The sequence below is a fragment of the Arachis ipaensis genome, chromosome B2 (genome assembly GCF_059453495.1).
Source record: "Arachis ipaensis isolate K30076 ecotype BB chromosome B2, ASM5945349v1, whole genome shotgun sequence".
NCBI classification, from domain to species: domain Eukaryota; kingdom Viridiplantae; phylum Streptophyta; class Magnoliopsida; order Fabales; family Fabaceae; genus Arachis; species Arachis ipaensis.
This window is the reverse complement of record NC_142437.1, coordinates 94,647,027-94,664,229: the sequence shown is the minus strand read 5'-3', so window position 1 is coordinate 94,664,229 and position 17,203 is coordinate 94,647,027. Positions and strand designations below refer to the sequence as shown.

Genomic DNA, 17,203 nt, shown 5'->3' with positions numbered 1-17,203 from the left:
AGGTTCCTTTCTCCTGTTCCCTGTCTTTCTTTTCTTTATTTTCACTGCTTTTTAATTCTGTTTTTAGAAATTTTGGTTAGGCTTAGGTTTGTTAAAACTTGTGTTTCTGGACTGAAATTGTTGTTGGCTGTATCTTTCTGAAATTACTGGGTTGAATGTTGCTTAGATTAAACTGAAATTTACTGTTTTGAACTCTGCACACCACATGTTCGGAGAAATACCTGAATAGAATTTTTGTATGTAAGGCTTTATTATTATGATTATTATTAGGTTTATTTTTTCAATTTTATAACATTTTGATAGAGTAAAATAGTAAATAGTGAATTGTATCTAGCTAGGGAAGAATCTAATAACACATCGTTTAGGTAATGAGCTCGATGGGGTTCAATGGTTGGTACCACACTTTGGTAAAAGCTAAGGCACATTTTGTGTGGTCCGCTAGTTTTAGTTTGTACTTGAGACACACACACTTTTGGTGAAGAGTACTGTCAATAATGCACGATTGTTGATTATGCTTTGAATTTTGTACTTGCTTCTACTCCTATGAAGATTCACGATATTACTTAATTATTGGTTCTTTCTCATTCATGCACTTTATGCAATTCACTTTTCTACATCTATGTATTAGTTATGGAAATGAATAAAAAGCTTTAATGAAAGTCTCCTTTTCCATCTTTTGAGGGCTTCAATTGAATTTTGTTACCCTAGAAAAGATTATCTGATTATGTCAATAAAAGTAAAGAGCAGCTTTTTTGAAGAAGCATAAAGATGAATTTCCCTCATGATTCAGATAGACCATAGCTTATAATAAAAGATTAAGAAAAACGAATCTAGTATACGAATTGAAAGTGTAGGGCATGCTACCAATAATTGTCTTGATTCTTGAATATTCTGTTTTATTATTATTATTATTATCTTTTTGTTGCCACTTAAGTTTGAACTTTATGGAAATTATCGCAGCTAGCTAGTCACCACGACCCCAATCTAGTAGTGGTGTTGGAAAACTTGATAAATATGAGATAAAATTTATAAAGCTGTAGAAAGAGAAATCTGAATCTAATTTAGATGAGGAAAGGGTTGTTCTACAAGGAAAGTATTTGCATATTTTTTATTCTTTATAATATATATAATGCATGATAAAAAAATAACATTATCAATCATCCATTCTTTACTTTTTGTTGTTTGCTAAGGAAGAAGGCAAATTTTACTTCACGTGAAGAAAATGATGCATATAGAAGAGAGTACCCTTAGATCTAATACTTCTAATTTTTGTAGTGATATTCTATAGCTTTTTTTGCGTACTTGGACATTGATGGTGAAGAGGATGGCTTTGGAAATATAAAGGAAGACAAGGGTAGTTTGGGAAGTGAGCAGAAAAATATTAGATGCATCATTTGTTATTAGATTTATGGTACTCCTGTATATTATGGGAAAACAAATTCAATTAGCATGTACATTATTGAGAAGAAAAAATGCTATCATATCAAAATCTGTGTTATAAAACTTACATCACAAACACAATCATGCCTTATTGCCTTATGACTTAAATAATAACCAAGTCTATCCAAGATATCAATTCCCTTCAACAGAACAGAACTATGAGCGACTCAGTCGTGAAACTTGTATTAGCAATGGCTAAAGCATATTGTATCCGTGTTAATGACCTATGCATTTTGTTCTGTTTTCCTTTTGAAATCTGGCACAAATCTATTAGCTCTTTGGATTCCATCCTCATTTTTATTAATAACAGTCTCAAGACAAAAATATAAAAATATTAAAATAATTATTTTTCTATTGTTTCAATACCTTATAGTTTATATAGTATTTTAACGTGACTTCCATTTCTTCTCAAACATTTAGAGTTATATCTATAGATTGCAATGATTCCCTATTCCTAACTATATATTTTGATTTTCTAACAACAACATATACATTTGAAGCAGCTTTCTTAAAAGATTCCCTCTCTCTCTGGTGCTGCAAAGTTAGGGTTTCCTATGACCAGGTACACTATCCTTTTCATTTCTTCAATTATTGCTTGCTGTAATTTCAGCTCAGGTATTAGCAATTGCCAACTTCTGCTTATTCTTCATGTGTTGATTGCTTGCTTGATTTCTTGTTAGCTAGTTTTAAGTTTGTTGGAATTTGAAATTCGGTTACTGATTAAGCATTTTGTTACTAGCTGATTCTGTTTTCTGGTTTAGCTTCTTGGAGCTTAGTTAGTTTTCTGCTTCTTTGTGAAGTATGAAGAATCATCAATATTGAAAGAATATTCAGTTTTCTGCTACCGAACTCAAGATTCTGATATACTCGTTTGCAATATTTGATATTTCTATGCAGCATTTCACAGTGGGAATTGTAGTGGTGTGGGTCAATAGAATCTTTTGATCAAAGAAACAATAGTGGAGTATTTGGTTCTTCAGCATATACACTATTTCAAAGTATTGGTAGAGTTTAAGACTCCCAAAAAAGCTATTCAAGGTTTAACCTTCTACTTTTTTATTTATTTATTATCACTGTTAAACTATTGAGTTTTATCTTTATCTTTATCTTTATCTTTATGTTCTCTGTTAAATTATTATGCATGCTTATCTATACTTACTTATGTATGCTTGTTTGTGTAAACCATTCATAGTGAAAGTATAAATTATATTGATGATAAGATTTATTTGTTTTGGTTTCTCGTTGAATAAAAAAAATTAAAAAGTGAATATTATCCCTTTGATATGTAGGAAATTAAATTCATTAATAATGAAAAATCAGAACCGAAATTGGATGTATGATAGAACGTATGATCAGAAGCGGGGTCTTAAACCCAGCTATTGTAGCTCCCAGTCGACCAGGATCTTGTGGGGAAAGACAAACCACATCTAATAGTACCCAAGATGCTCAGGGTCAAGGAACATCCACTGCCATTGGTCACTCCAGCACAAGTACTCCAAAGCTTAGATATGATGGTGCCAAATGGTTTGTTATTTGCTTTAAATTTTATGAATAGCATGTCTCATTTTTACTAAGTAATATGTCATTATCATTTTTTTGGTTTTTGATGTAGTTGGCACCCACCTAAGCTTGGATTGAAGCGTATTTCTCAGGTTTTTAAGGAAAACTACAACAAGCCTTGGCTGAGTTTTGATGAGGCAGATGATGATATTTGGAAAATATGGTGGACTGAGTGGAGGGTAAATTTTATCTACCTTGTTTTACGTATTTTTTGTTGTAATGTTATTAACTTATTACTGTGTTAATGACTTAATTAATTCAATTGTTCTTATTATATTTTTTGTGTATTTTGGTTTCCTGAATTTAAGTTGTTCCTCTTATTAGCATTCTAATCTGTATCTGCTGTGAGATAATTGATTTCAAAGGTGTATTTTTCTGGACATCCCTGCAACTGCAAGTGTTGGTTGTTTTTGCTTCTACTTTTAAGTCTTTGCGTGAAGTAATAATGAATGAGTTAATGAAACTAACATAAGTGGAAAGGGGTGTATAGTGATATTAATGTCTCCGATGGAGGCAACCACCAGATCCTACATGTCCTGATTGAGATCACGGTGGTGGGGCCTCAATCACTAAATCTCCCAAGCAACGTTAAGGAACACCAATTTTTTAATAAACTCTCTTCTGCTTCATTTGATTATTAAAGCCTAATATTGTTGAAGTTTACCCCTGCTGCCATCCATGTGCAAACCTTTGATTTGAATTTAAATCTGCACAAACATCAAACATGACACCCATTGGATTCTTGACAATAGTACTATTAAACTTGTGACTAGCCCAATCATGTGTAGTTGTGTACAAATTTATGCATATCTATTATTATGCTTCTCTGTTTCACTTTTTTTTAATTATTTTCTGTGTGGTATGAGAGAGAGAGAGAGAGAGAGAGAGAGAGAGAGAGAGAGAGAGAGGGTGTGTTTGAGTGTGGTGTTAGTGTTGAGAGAGCGTAGATGTCTGTCTGCTTGCTTGCTTTTCCCTAATTTATGACTAAAAGTGACTTATGAGAGAGAGCAAGTGTATGTGTATATGTGCATTGTAAATTGAAATTAGTTGCAGGATAAAGCTTAAATTATCTTTAGATTTAGCTTAAATTATGATTACAAAGTAAACCAAAAGTACTATAGATTAGTCGTATTCTTGTCCTTTAAATTGATGGCTTATATATAATTGTACCATAGACCTAAAGTTGTGGCTTTTGAGCTCTGAAGGATCATGTCCACAATCTAAATTAATAGCTTTCTTTAATTTAATTATTACCTTAATTTTTTTAACATTGTCTTAGATGAAACTAGGCACTCAACTCGAACTAGAAAAAAGATCAGCATATTTAGATGATTTTCACTACATGATTGTATTATCTAAACCTCATTATTGTTTTTCGTTTTATCCTAATATTTTACATAATTTTGCTATTAGAGAGAATTCTGATATCTTTAGATTATTATTACTTGTTAAACTCAGCATTACTTGTTATTTATTTGTCAGCAAAATAAATTTGTATCTGTTCAGAGGCTAAATTTTATTCCAATGATTTTTTTTTTAAAATAGAAATGCTTTGACATTATTGATATGGAAGAGGATGATATCTATCAAGCTTGGAGGTTTAGGGCTGCCAAGCGCTTGCGAGGTATGCTCCATGCCATTCACAAAAAAGGTGCCCGTCCATATTGGATCCCACCAGAAGTTCTTGGTGAATTGATAAGACGTTGGAACACTGAGGCCTATAGACAATTACAGGTGAGAAATACAGCTGCCAGAAAATCGACTCGAGGTACTTCTCTTCACACTGCAGGAGGCACCACCTTTCCAGAAGCGAAGTTACGCTTGGTAAGTTGCTTATAGAATTTGTAATTTATATTTATATTATACAGAATTTGAATATAAATTGATAAAATAAATAATATGTATTTTCATGCACTATACATAGAAAGGACACATTAGATAGCCTGCTTTATAATTCCTACTAATTATTAGATATTAGATTTAGAAAAAAAAAAAAATAAGTGTTTCCATTGTGTCGTTTACCTGGTAATTGGTATGTGAAAATATACAACTATACAAGGAAGTGTTAATGATATTAGTGTTCACTTCAATGTGGATGATGAAAATATGATACTTTCAAATGATTGATGAAAATATGATACTTCCAAATCCCTGGTGGTGTTCAAACAAGGTTGTCCCTGATCTAGGCCTCGGTCAATTCTCGCAGCTTCCTAATAGCCAAGTTCCCGGCGAGTTCGATGCACTGGAACCAGGTAGGAGGCATCATGTGAATCTAGAGTAGTCCGGGGCCTATGATTCACTTCCTTGGTCACTTAATGCACTTAATGCACTTCATGGGAACCTGTGCTACTTGATTGCTGTTGCTATTTTTAATTCAGTTGTGAAACTTTCAGCCGCTAAATCAATCATCTAAGAGTAGACATTGTTACTGTCTTTCTACATAGGTATGGCATTACTACCACATATAGAAGTAAAGAATTTGTTCTTTAGTTCAGTTTTTGTTTAGGTACCAATTGTTTATTCAAGCTATTCCCTTGCATTTTGATTGTTTTTTCTTCCCTTCCCTTTAGTTATCAAAACTTAATACATCTCCTGAAGTTGCATTGATTTTCATGAGGTTTATCATTAGTAGTAAGGTTCTGCACGAATTTCCTTGCTTATTTTATATCCAAATTCTCTGCATATGTAGATATGATTGAATTGGTTATTTGGTTATGCTTTGGTAAGCCTTAATCAATAGAGAGTGAAATCCGTTCTTAATAATGATCTTGATCTAGTTTCTTCTTGAATTGATGCAAACTGCTGAGTTTTATTTTCTGCTTAATCAATTGCTTAGTACAATACATCCCATATTACATGATAATTTGGTTACATTATATAAAATCATTCGCTTGGAAGACAATCACGTATGGATGAGTTTTTTGAGCACACTCATACTCGCAAAGAGGATAGGACTCAATGGGTTGATGAACACTCCCGAAAGACAAAGGTAACTTACCTTTATTAATTGTAACTATTTTGTTATCTAATTGTTATACATTATTAATACTTATAGTAGTTTATCAATCATTTCTTCTCATTGTAGGATATATTTCAAGAGCGTATGTTTCAGGCTGAGCAAGAGCGGCAGGCTGCTATAGAGGCTGGTGTAATTGATCCACCGCCTGTCTCTGAGGAAAGCATATGGATTGAGACAGTGGGTGGAAAATAAAGAGGTAGGGTATATGGCATGGGTGAGGTAAGGGACTCTTCCATGGTGCGGCCTCGAGTTGATGGGCCAACCACGACCACCAGCGCTGATGTTTTGGATCTTAGAGAACGAATCATAATACTCAATAGGGAAGTTGAACAACATGCCGCTAAATATAGAGAGCTTGAAGACCGCTACCAAAGGGAGAAAAGAGAGTGGCAACAGACTTTTGAATCCTTGCGTGAGGATCTCAACACCAGTAACTCACAGATGGATCAATTTAGTCATCAGTTGAGCAGTTTGACTGAGTATGTGAGAGCCATGGGTCCTAGTAGTTCTGGATCACGTGTTCTCCCACCTCCTCCTTTTATTTTCCCAAGCTCTCAGAAAAGCACAGCCCCAGCCCCAGGTAGAAAACTCCCACCTATTCTGCAGCGACCAGGACAACCACAGAGTTCTCAAAGGGAGGATGATTCTGACGATTTTGATGACTCAGATGATTATTTAGACGAGTATGAGTAGGTTATTTAATTACTTTACTTTGAATATTTTATATTATTAGTAGATTGAAATTTAAACGAATATAACTCTAAGTTTAGTTATTTATCTTGTCTTGAGTCTTTATGTTAGAGGGTTATTTATTATTTTGATAAGTTTGTAAACTCATTATCTAATATTTAGTATAAATTTTATTTTTATATTTAAAAGTTTATTTGTCTTGTTATCTAATATTCTGTTTAAATTTTATTTTTATATTTAAAAGTTTATTTGTATTAACGGTTTACTATTTTTCAAATAGAAAAAAAAATAAAACATATAACTATTAAAATCGATGGCAAAGTTGTCGCTTTTAAAAGTTAAAATAGACAAATCTAAATAATTAAATCGACGGCAAAGATGTCGATTTTATTCAAGCACATATCGACGGCCTTGACGTCAATTTTATTAAACATATTATAGACAAAAGTGTTGTTGATTTTATTGAGTTAAATATCGACACAAAGGCTGTCGATTTTATTGAATCAATTATCGACAAAGAGGACGTCGATTTTAAATAATAATATCGACGGCAATGTTGTCGATTTTATTAAGAATGTAAAATTCTCACACCCATATTACAGACGGAACTGACGTCGATTTTATTAAATTATTATCGACGGCCATGAAAGCCGTCGATTTTATTAGCATTTTGAAAAATCGACAGGCTTTATAGCGACCAACTGCGCCGTCTATTTTGCCGTCGAATTTCAATATTATCGACGGCTAAGCCGTCGATTTGGCCGTCGATTTTAACGATGTTTCTTGTAGTGCTATTCTTTCGTGGCCATAGGTCTATGGTCACGGTTTTTTTATCTATAGTCACAGTTTCTATGGTCACGGTTTCAATTTTCAAAATCCGACTCTTTAGGCCACGTTTTTTCACCGTGACCATAGGTTAATCTATGGTCACGTGTGAAAACCGTGATCATAGCCTTATCTATGGTCACGGTTTTCACTGTGACCAAAGCCTCTATGGTCACCCCTCCTTAAAACCGTGACCATAGCCTTATCTATAGTCATGATTTTAGGTCACCCTTCCTTAAAACCGTGGCCATAGCCCTATCTACCATAGCCTATATGGTCACCCCACTTAAAATCGTGACCATAGCCCTATCTATGGTCACGGTTTGACCATAGCCTCTATGGTCACCCCTCTTTAAAATCGTGACCATAGCCTTATCTATGGTCACGGATTTTTCCGTGGCCATAGCCTTATCTATGGTCACGGTTTTTCACCGTGGCCATAGCCTCTACGGTCACCCCTCCTTAAAACCGTGATCATAGGTACTCTATGGTCACGATTTTTGCCGTGGCCATAGCCTCTATGGTCACCCCTCCTTAAAACTGTGACCATAGCCTTTTCTATGGTTACGGTTTTTACCGTGACCATAGCCTTATCTATGGTCACAGTTTTTTAAAATGGTGACTATAGCCTGTTGTTATTTATGAGATTTAATTTTTTTAAATTATAATCACATCCCAAAATGATGATAACCACAAAATAAATCTAAAAATAAGAAATTCAAGAAATCTAAATCATAAAAGTTTCATTATAAGATAGATATGTTTAATTTTTAGTCTAAACAACACAAATCAAAATAGAGTGTAATTTTTCTAATTACATGTAATACCTCAAAAAGTACACAACACATCAAAATATTACATTTACATAACTAAGGTCATTGTAAGACCCATCCCATGTGATATTTGTATGGAACATATTTTCTTCATCACATCATGTCTTCCTGCACGCAAAAGAAATAAACATGTTAGAATAGAACAAAAATGCTTTTGATGATGCAGTACATATGTAGCAAAAGAAGGAAAATATTCATCCACAACAACACTCAAAAATTATTCACAACTATTATTTTAATATGTTGAATTTTCTTATGAGTAAAACTCCTTTTTCTTTATTCGAATTCATTTTTCATTTCCCTTCCAAGTTCGAATTATGTGCTAATTAGTGATCACTAAATACTATTAATTTAATAATTAGTTGGCACATAAAAGGTGGGATTCATTTTTAAATAATGTTAAAAATCACCAGCAAATAAACCTTGGCAAAGATTCATATATAGACAGTTGTTATAATAACCGATAATTAAGTTCTTAAAAAAATACCAAGTGACAAGCAATTGAGACATCATGAGTAAAAAGCAAAGATACAACAAATATGAACTTTGTTTTTCTTAAAATATTCTTTCATTAACATAGAATAGAGAGCAACATACAACTGATTTCCATGCATAAATATAAATGATTCACAATCCTAAAACCTTAACTTTAACTCAAATTCATGATATATCATTTACCAAAAGCATATTATTAATTTAACTACTAATTTTGAACAGTACTTACTTCCATATCCTTTGATACATGGTTCGATCCAAGTGAAGGAGGAATGTTTCGCCGCGCATCATTTAGTGCACTACTCGCGTCAGGTGGAGATTGTTGGGCAGATTTTATCATTATTTGCACTTGTTCTGCACTCATACCAGGATTGACTTGTTGCAACAACGTTTTAATTAAGTTTGTTAAACCATCCAACTTGAAAGTTAAGTTATTTTGATTTTTCTCCATAGTTGAAACCACTTCATTATGTTGTTGTTGCATTTGTCGGATTTCCTTATCCTTTTTAAGAGAGGATTTTGTGACTGATCGACCATAGAAACGAACTCTACCATGTCTCTCCTTTTCGAAAACTGTTTGAACTGCTTCATCATCATTGTATTTTGCTTGTTTCAAATTTTGAAGGTGTTCCTATTACACACAAATAAAATCAAAATAAATGCATGCAGCCAAATGCTTCAGAATCATCTTTTATGTTCCCGAATCAGTCTCTCCTTTTTTGCTCGTACGAGTTACAAGAAACATCTCAGATTGTGATGGATCTTCATTGTCCTCCTTCTTTGCACACTACAAGAAACCACCAAAACGTGACTAAGTAAACACACATAACATGAAAGATGCAAAAATACTTAAAATAAAAAGCACAAAAAAATACCAATTCAGCGCGTACTAATTCAAAACTAATTGGACCCATTCGATGATTCCATTTTTGCTTGGATCTGTTTTCACAATTTTTGTTAGAAATAACCTACATTTGTTGCAATATAAAATTACATAGAGTTAGTTAAATACACCATACCATCATTAAAGCCAAGAGAGTTGTGAAAATAACTTACTTTGATGGTATCAAGCCTCCAAAATTGAACTAATTTTCGAAAATGTAGTTCAGGTACAGTCATTGGACAATTTTTCATCATCTTTCTAAATGAGTTGTACGGTGTATAGTGATATTTTTTTATGCATTTCTTAAATTGCTTCCATGCCTCTCCAATAGTATGTATCACCCAAGGCTCAGTATCACTAGGAATGTTATATTTAGACTATGAATAAATAATGAATTATGTTATTTTACCATACATGCTAAGCCTATTTGTAAACAATTTAAAAAGGAGAATGATCGACTCACCTTTGCATAATCCAACATTGGAGTTTTAATTTCACAGGACACAGCTTGCCAATTAGTATATAATAACGTGACCAAATTAGAGTTTCTTGCAAGTGTACCCAAGAACCGACTAAACAATTGAACCTGTGTCTTTGTTGGGCCTATGGGTTTGCCGTTGTACCATGTTAACTCTATTTGTGTCTCCATAGCATGAATATGCTTGAGTTGGGTGGGACCACGAACTTTTTTCTTTTTGGTACCTATTTCCAATGTCATTACTAGAAAATATTAACAAGAATACTAATCTAATGAATAAAAGAGTAATCTACTAAATACAAGAGTTAGGTTGGTGTCTTTCACTATTTGCTATTGAAAAAAGGGATAAAAGTATTACCGAGTTGACTGTCACTACTATCACTAACGGTTGGATTGTGATCATCATAATCATATTCATATTCTTCATCATTTTCATCTAATGATATCCCATATTTTTTGAAGAATTCATCTAAAGTCATAGCTGGGATAAGAGACCCAATCTTACGTTCTTCTTCGTTGGCATATTCTTCATTCGATTCCTTCATTGGCATCTTATTGGTCGGCTTCTTGCTTTGACCATCAGCGTCATTGGTATTTATCTTGACTTTATCACCCTCCACCTTTGATTTCTTCATTGGTACCTTCTTCCTAAACGGCTTCTTCCCACCTTGATCCTCATGTTCATTGGCTTTCATCTTGACTTGATTTTCTTCGTTGAAATTCTTTGTTGGATGTAAGAATCAGAGTTTTCATGAATAAAATAATTTAAATGCCTAAATTAGGTTCCAAAAAGTTAGAATGAGAATTTGGGGATTTAAATATGATTTTTGGACTTAGTAGGTCTTTCCGAGTCAGAAAATGTGTTTTCTGCGAAAAATCGTGAAAAACTGCGAACCGACAGTTGAACCGGTCGAACCGGTTTAAGTCTGCCCAGTACTATACGAGAAAAAGTGAAAACAGTCGAAAACCTTAGAAAAATATTAGAAATGGAAAACCGAACATTAGTGTTAAAGGTTTGGCCCAAAGTTGGGTCGAACGGGCTAAAAACGCTAACGGGTTGGACCGGGCCCAAGTTGGGTCCAAGCCTAACATATAAAAGCAAGTTATGAGACCATTTGGCCTCATTTTTCAGAAAAGAAAGAGAGAGGGACGGTGAGAAGAGAGAAGAGAGGTGAGGGTGGGTGACACACTGATACTATTCACATCCACCTTCCGAGAGCCATAACTTTTGATCTGGAGCTCCGATTGACGAGCCGTTTGCGGCCACGCAAAGCTCTCGATGAGCTCTTCCTTTCTATCTAAGCTTTGCTGGTAAGATCTCTTATTTCACGCCCCAGTTTCCTTCCCTAATTTTCTGCGCGTTTTTGGGTTGGGGTTTTGAGCAAGTTTTGTGGTTTTACTTGTTTAGGTGATCTCTATTAGTGGGTAATTATTGAAAATTGCCCCACTCCTATTTGGACAAGGTAAAGTGCTCATAAAACCTTGTAGTGTTATATGTTGTGGTTTTCTAGGTTTTGATTTTGGTGATATATGTGTTGTTAGTTTGAGCTTTGGTATTTGTTGGAGTTGGTTGAGGCTTTGGATCAAGTTTAGTGGCTTCATTTTGGTGTTCGGTGTGTTTGGGAATCGGCCAAAGTATGGTTTTGATTTTTTTATGTAATATGTAATGTTTCTGGACACTTAGGCTAGTTGACCCTAAGATAGGATTGAATGATATTGGTGTATGAATAATTATATGTGAATTGATGCAATTGTTGGTTATATTGGATTATTGTGGTTGATGATGATTAGTGGAGATTATTGGTATTAATGAGTATTGATGATTGGTGTTGTTGATGAGGGTTGTTGATATGGTTGTTGAGTTGTTAAATGTTGAGGTATGATGATTTATGATGAATTGATGAGTTTTGGTTATGTTGATGAAAGTGTTGCATGGTAATTAATGATTTGGAATGATTGATAAATGGTTATATTGATGTTGGTAGTTTGATATGGGAGATTGGTATTGAAATTGATGATAGAATAATGATTGGTGAATGTATTGGTGGGGAAAATTGTTTGTAATGTTATATGTTTGAGAATTGAGATTGAGAATTATGAAGTGTAATGGAAAAATAGGTGTGAATGATGAATGGTGACCCAAAAGGGTAGATTGTATTGTAATTGGAGTTTGGAATGGTTTGAATTGGTTTTGGATTGAGTGTTGGTTAAAAATGAGGTTTTGAGGTTTTTGGGTAAAAATGGATTTTTGGTGAACTTTGACGGATCATAACTTGAGCCTCAAAGCTTGAAATTGCATGAAACTTATTTTAAATTAAAGATAGATTTGAGATCTTTAAATTGATATAAAGTTTGTAAAATTTGGATTTTTGTAGAAGAAGTTATGATCATTCAAAGTTTGGTGTCAAAATCTGAAATTTTGCAAAGTTGCAGAATTTTGGGATTTCTGGTATGTGCGTACGCACAGCCTTATGCGCACGCACAACCCTACAAAATTTTAATCCTGTGCGCATGCACAGATCTGTGCGTACGCACAGGCAGGGATAGACGTGCTGTTTGCAGCGTTAGCACAGCTTGTGTGCGCACACACCAATGAGGAATTACAACCTGTGCGTACGCACAGCCCTGTGCGCACGCACACGTTGGGAAGGTCAGTCTGTTAGGGGCACTAGCACAACTTGTGCGAGTGAACAGACTTGTGAATTTTTGTACCTGTGTGTACGCACACTTTTAAAAATCTTCCTGGGCATGCACACGCACACCCCTGTGCGTACGCACACGCCCTGTTTCTCAAATTTAAAACTTATTTTCAACTATTTCACCTTCTCAGCAAGCTTGTAAGCCTCTGTGATACCATTTTAAGACTCTTGGGCTCAATTTTGGATATTGGAACATGGAAAATGGAGGTTTAGGTTTCTGGTGTAGTGAGGATGGGTTGGTTGAGAGAGAAGGAAGAGTGGTGAATACGGTGAGTGCTGACAACGAATTTGAGAAACTGATGAACTAAGGAGTTCGGAATGGAACTTATGAATTGATGATGGTTGTGATGAGTATGAGTGGAAGTGTGCTATGAGCAGTGGCCTCTAAGATTGAATACGTGATTGTGATATGTATTGTTATCCATCGTGGGGGCTGTGGCAGTCTCCCACCTACGTTCGGATGTGAGAGTTGAAGCTGGGCTTCTCACTCATATTTCTCGCAACCAGAGGAAGGTGGTAGGGTACACTCCCTCGGAATGTTTCCCTCTGAAAGGAGAAGGTGGTAGGGCACTTATCCCTTGGTATTATCCCTCCTGAAAATGCGATTTCTCTCTGATTGCAAGGTGGTAGGGCACTAACCCACGGAATCATGCGGCAACCAGAGGAAGGTGGTAGGGCACGCTCCCTCGGAATATTTTCCTCTAAAAGGAGAAGGTGGTAGGGCACTCATCCCTCAGAATTATTCCTCCTTATGCGCAATAGAGAGACTAATCCGGGAGTTGTCGATCGGATTTTCTGTCGGGTTCGGCATTATAACTGACATGTGATATCACAGCCAATAGGATAGACATTCATCATATGCATCTTCTATATGCTTGCTTGCTTTGTTTACTTAAGCTTGCCTAATTGTATAACGTGCCTACTTGCTTCTTGAATTACTTGCTGTAAATAAATACTATCTGTGTTTTACTTGCTTGCCTTTATCTCGTATTTGTCTGGTACTGAGGAGGTTAGGTAGGTGGTGGCGATGGGATCGCACGGAGGTTAGGTTGGCGAAGGCTGTGGGATACAGTGGTGTGATTAATATTAGTTAGAATCCTTTAAGTTTAGAAAACCATGTTTATTGTTTAAGGTTTATGTTAATTATATTTGTTCTAAGCTTGAATATCGGTTTGAAGTGAAGTTCTAGGATTGCCTTTGGCATCCCAGAGCCTTACATCTTACATTATTGGGCACTGTTACCATACTGAGAACCTCTGGTTCTCATACCATATTTCTGTTGTATTTTTCAGATGCAGGTCGCAACCTACCTCGGTGAGTTGCTTGGATGGTGACAGAAGCGGAGGATCCGGATACCTTTTGGAGTCTTTTTGATTTATTTTGTTTAAACATATCTCACTTTTGTATTTTGTTTTTCCTAGAGGCTTTTATTTGAGAGAACAAAACTTGTATAAGCCCTTTCGAACTACAGTCTTCTGGTTGTCTGTATATATGGCTAGCCGGCTTAAACTCCGCGAGCTGTGGCTAGATTCTTATGATACTATGCTATGATATTTTGCTATACTATATTTATTTCTTGTGCTTTAAGTTAGTAGCTTCGCTAGTATATTTTGCACTTTTCAAATCCTGTTTTTGAGCTATATCCTTCATCAGGCTTCTAGAATATATTATTTCCTTCTATATATAAATATGTATAAGCCTTAGGGTAATTGGGGTGTTACAACATCTTGATTTGATCCTCACCGTCTCTGATGTTTGTTATCTTCTTGTTTGCCATTTTGCTTTGACCTTCATCATCAACTCTTGTCATCTCCTTTTTCGGCATCTTGCCCTTTTTCCTTATCTCATGTTTACTACTATTAGCCCCACATGCAGCTAAAACATGTTCCCTTTTGATTTGAAATTTTTTTATCAATGAATAAGCACTTGTGAATTGATTTTTTCCTGAATTTTTTACTGGACTCCTCATCTTCAAGGGACTTCTTTGTGACTCTATTTGTGATAGGGTCCTTAACCTTTTTTTTAAGAATTTTCTTCATTGTTCATCCTGTATAAAAAAAAGAAGTCAAATAAAGCATCAACATAATTCATTTGCATGAAGAGATAAAAATAAAGCATCAACACTAACATTTGCCAAAATCAAAAGAAAGAAGAAAACTTTATCAGCTTCCCAATTTATCATTGATCCGATTCCTAGTTATCATTTTTTTAATAAAGAAATGGTCATATGCAATAATCATAATCATATATATATATATAAAATTAAGCACCACGCTTTTTTTGGGTAGAGGGCTAAGGTAATGTATTAGAAAATGTTAAAAAATAAAGCATCATGGACAATTTGTGTACTACCTTGATGAGCGGATAATTTATACGCTTTTTGGCATTGTTTTTACATAGTTTTTAGTATGATTTAGTTAGTTTTTAGTATATTTTTATTAGTTTTTAATTAAAATTCACATTTCTGGACTTTACTATGAGTTTGTATGTTTTTCTGTGATTTCAGGTATTTTCTGGCTGAAATTGAGGGATCTGAGCAAAAATCAGATTCAGAGGTTAAAGAAGGACTGCAGATGCTGTTGGATTCTGACCTTCCTGCACTCAAAGTGGATTTTTTGGAGCTACAGAACTCCAAATAGTGCGCTCTCAATTGCGTTCGAAAGTAGACATTCCGGGCTTTCCAGCAATATATAATAGTCCATACTTTGCCTGATTTTAGACGACACAAACTGGCATTGAACGCCAGAAACAGGTTGCAAAGTGGAGTTAAACGCCAGAAACAGGTTACAAACTGGCGTTCAACTCCAAGAGAAGCCTCTACACATGTAAAGCTCAATGCTCAGCCCAAGCACACACCAAGTGGGCCCCGGAAGTGGATTTCTGCATCATTTACTCATTTCTATAAACCATAGTAACTAGTTTAGCATAAATAGGACTTTTTACTATTGTATTTACGTCTTTTGGATATCTTTGGATTATATTTTGATCCTTTGATCACGTTTGGGGGCTGGCCATTCGGCCATGCCTGGACCTTATCACTTATGTATTTTCAACGGTAGAGTTTCTACACACCATAGATTAAGGTGTGGAGCTCTGCTGTTCCTCATGAATTAATGCAAAGTACTACTATTTTTCTATTCAATACAAACTTATTCCGCTTCTAAGATATTCATTCGCACTTCAATGTGAATGCGATGATCGTGACAATCATCATCATTCCCAACTTATGAATGCGTGCCTGATAACCACTTCCGTTCTACCTTAGATTGAATGGGTATCTCTTGGATATCTAATACAGGGGACCGAGTCCGAGATATTAGAATCTTCGTGGTATAAGTTAGAACCCATGGATGGCCTGAGATCTGGAAAGTCTAAACCTTGTCTGTGGTATTCTGAGTAGGATATGAGAAGGGATGACTGTGACGAGCTTCAAACTCGCGAGTGCTGGGCATAGTGACAGACGCAAAAGGATCAATGGATCCTATTCCAGTATGATCGAGAACCGACAGATGATTAGCCATGCAGTGACAGCGCATTGGACCATTTTCACAGAGAGGATGGGATGTAGCCATTGACAACGGTGATGCCCTACATACAGCTTGCCATGGAAAGGAGTAGGAATGATTGGATGAAGACAGCAGGAAAGCAGAGGTTCAGGAGGAACGAAAGCATCTCTATACGCTTATCTAAAATTCTCACCAATGAATTACATAAGTATCTCTATTCCAGTTTATATTTTATTTATGTTTTTATTATTAATTCACCATAACCATTTGAATCCGCCTGACTGAGATTTACAAGGTGACCATAGCTTGCTTCAGGCCGACAATCTCCGTGGGATCGACCCTTACTTACGTAAGGTTTATTACTTGGACGACCCAGTGCACTTGCTGGTTAGTTATGCGAAGTTGTGATAAAGAGTTGAGATTACAATTGTGCGTACCAAGTTTTTGGCACCATTGATGATCACAGTTTCGTGCACCAAGTTTTTGGCGCCGTTGCCAGGGATTGTTCGAGTTTGGACAACTGACGGTACATCTTGTTGCTCAGATTAGGTAATTTTATTTTAATTTTAAGCTTTTTATTTCTAATTTTCGAAAAATACAAAAAAATATTTCTTTAATTTGGAAAATATCTTTCCCGTATTCTATCATAAAATTTCGAAAATTTGGGTTGACTTTTTCAAAAATTTTTCAAAATTAGTTATTTCTTATGAGTCAAATCAAATTTTCATTTTAAAAACTCTATCTTTTTCAAATCTTTTTAAAAAAAATCAAATCT

General features: G+C 35.1%; 1 protein-coding gene and 1 pseudogene across 1 annotated transcript; one reads left to right on the top strand and one right to left on the bottom strand.

The window, feature by feature from the left end:
- Nucleotides 1-2,776: 2,776 nt before the first annotated feature.
- Nucleotides 2,777-4,839, top strand: LOC107625503 (uncharacterized). Its single transcript, XM_021116011.2, has 3 exons — nucleotides 2,777-2,964; nucleotides 3,053-3,179; nucleotides 4,546-4,839. Exons 1-3 carry the CDS (start codon nucleotides 2,777-2,779, stop codon nucleotides 4,837-4,839), a joined length of 609 nt encoding a protein of 202 aa, XP_020971670.2.
- A 3,621-nt stretch (nucleotides 4,840-8,460) lies between these two features.
- LOC110268905 (uncharacterized) lies at nucleotides 8,461-9,607 on the bottom strand (annotated as a pseudogene).
- Nucleotides 9,608-17,203: the final 7,596 nt, after the last annotated feature.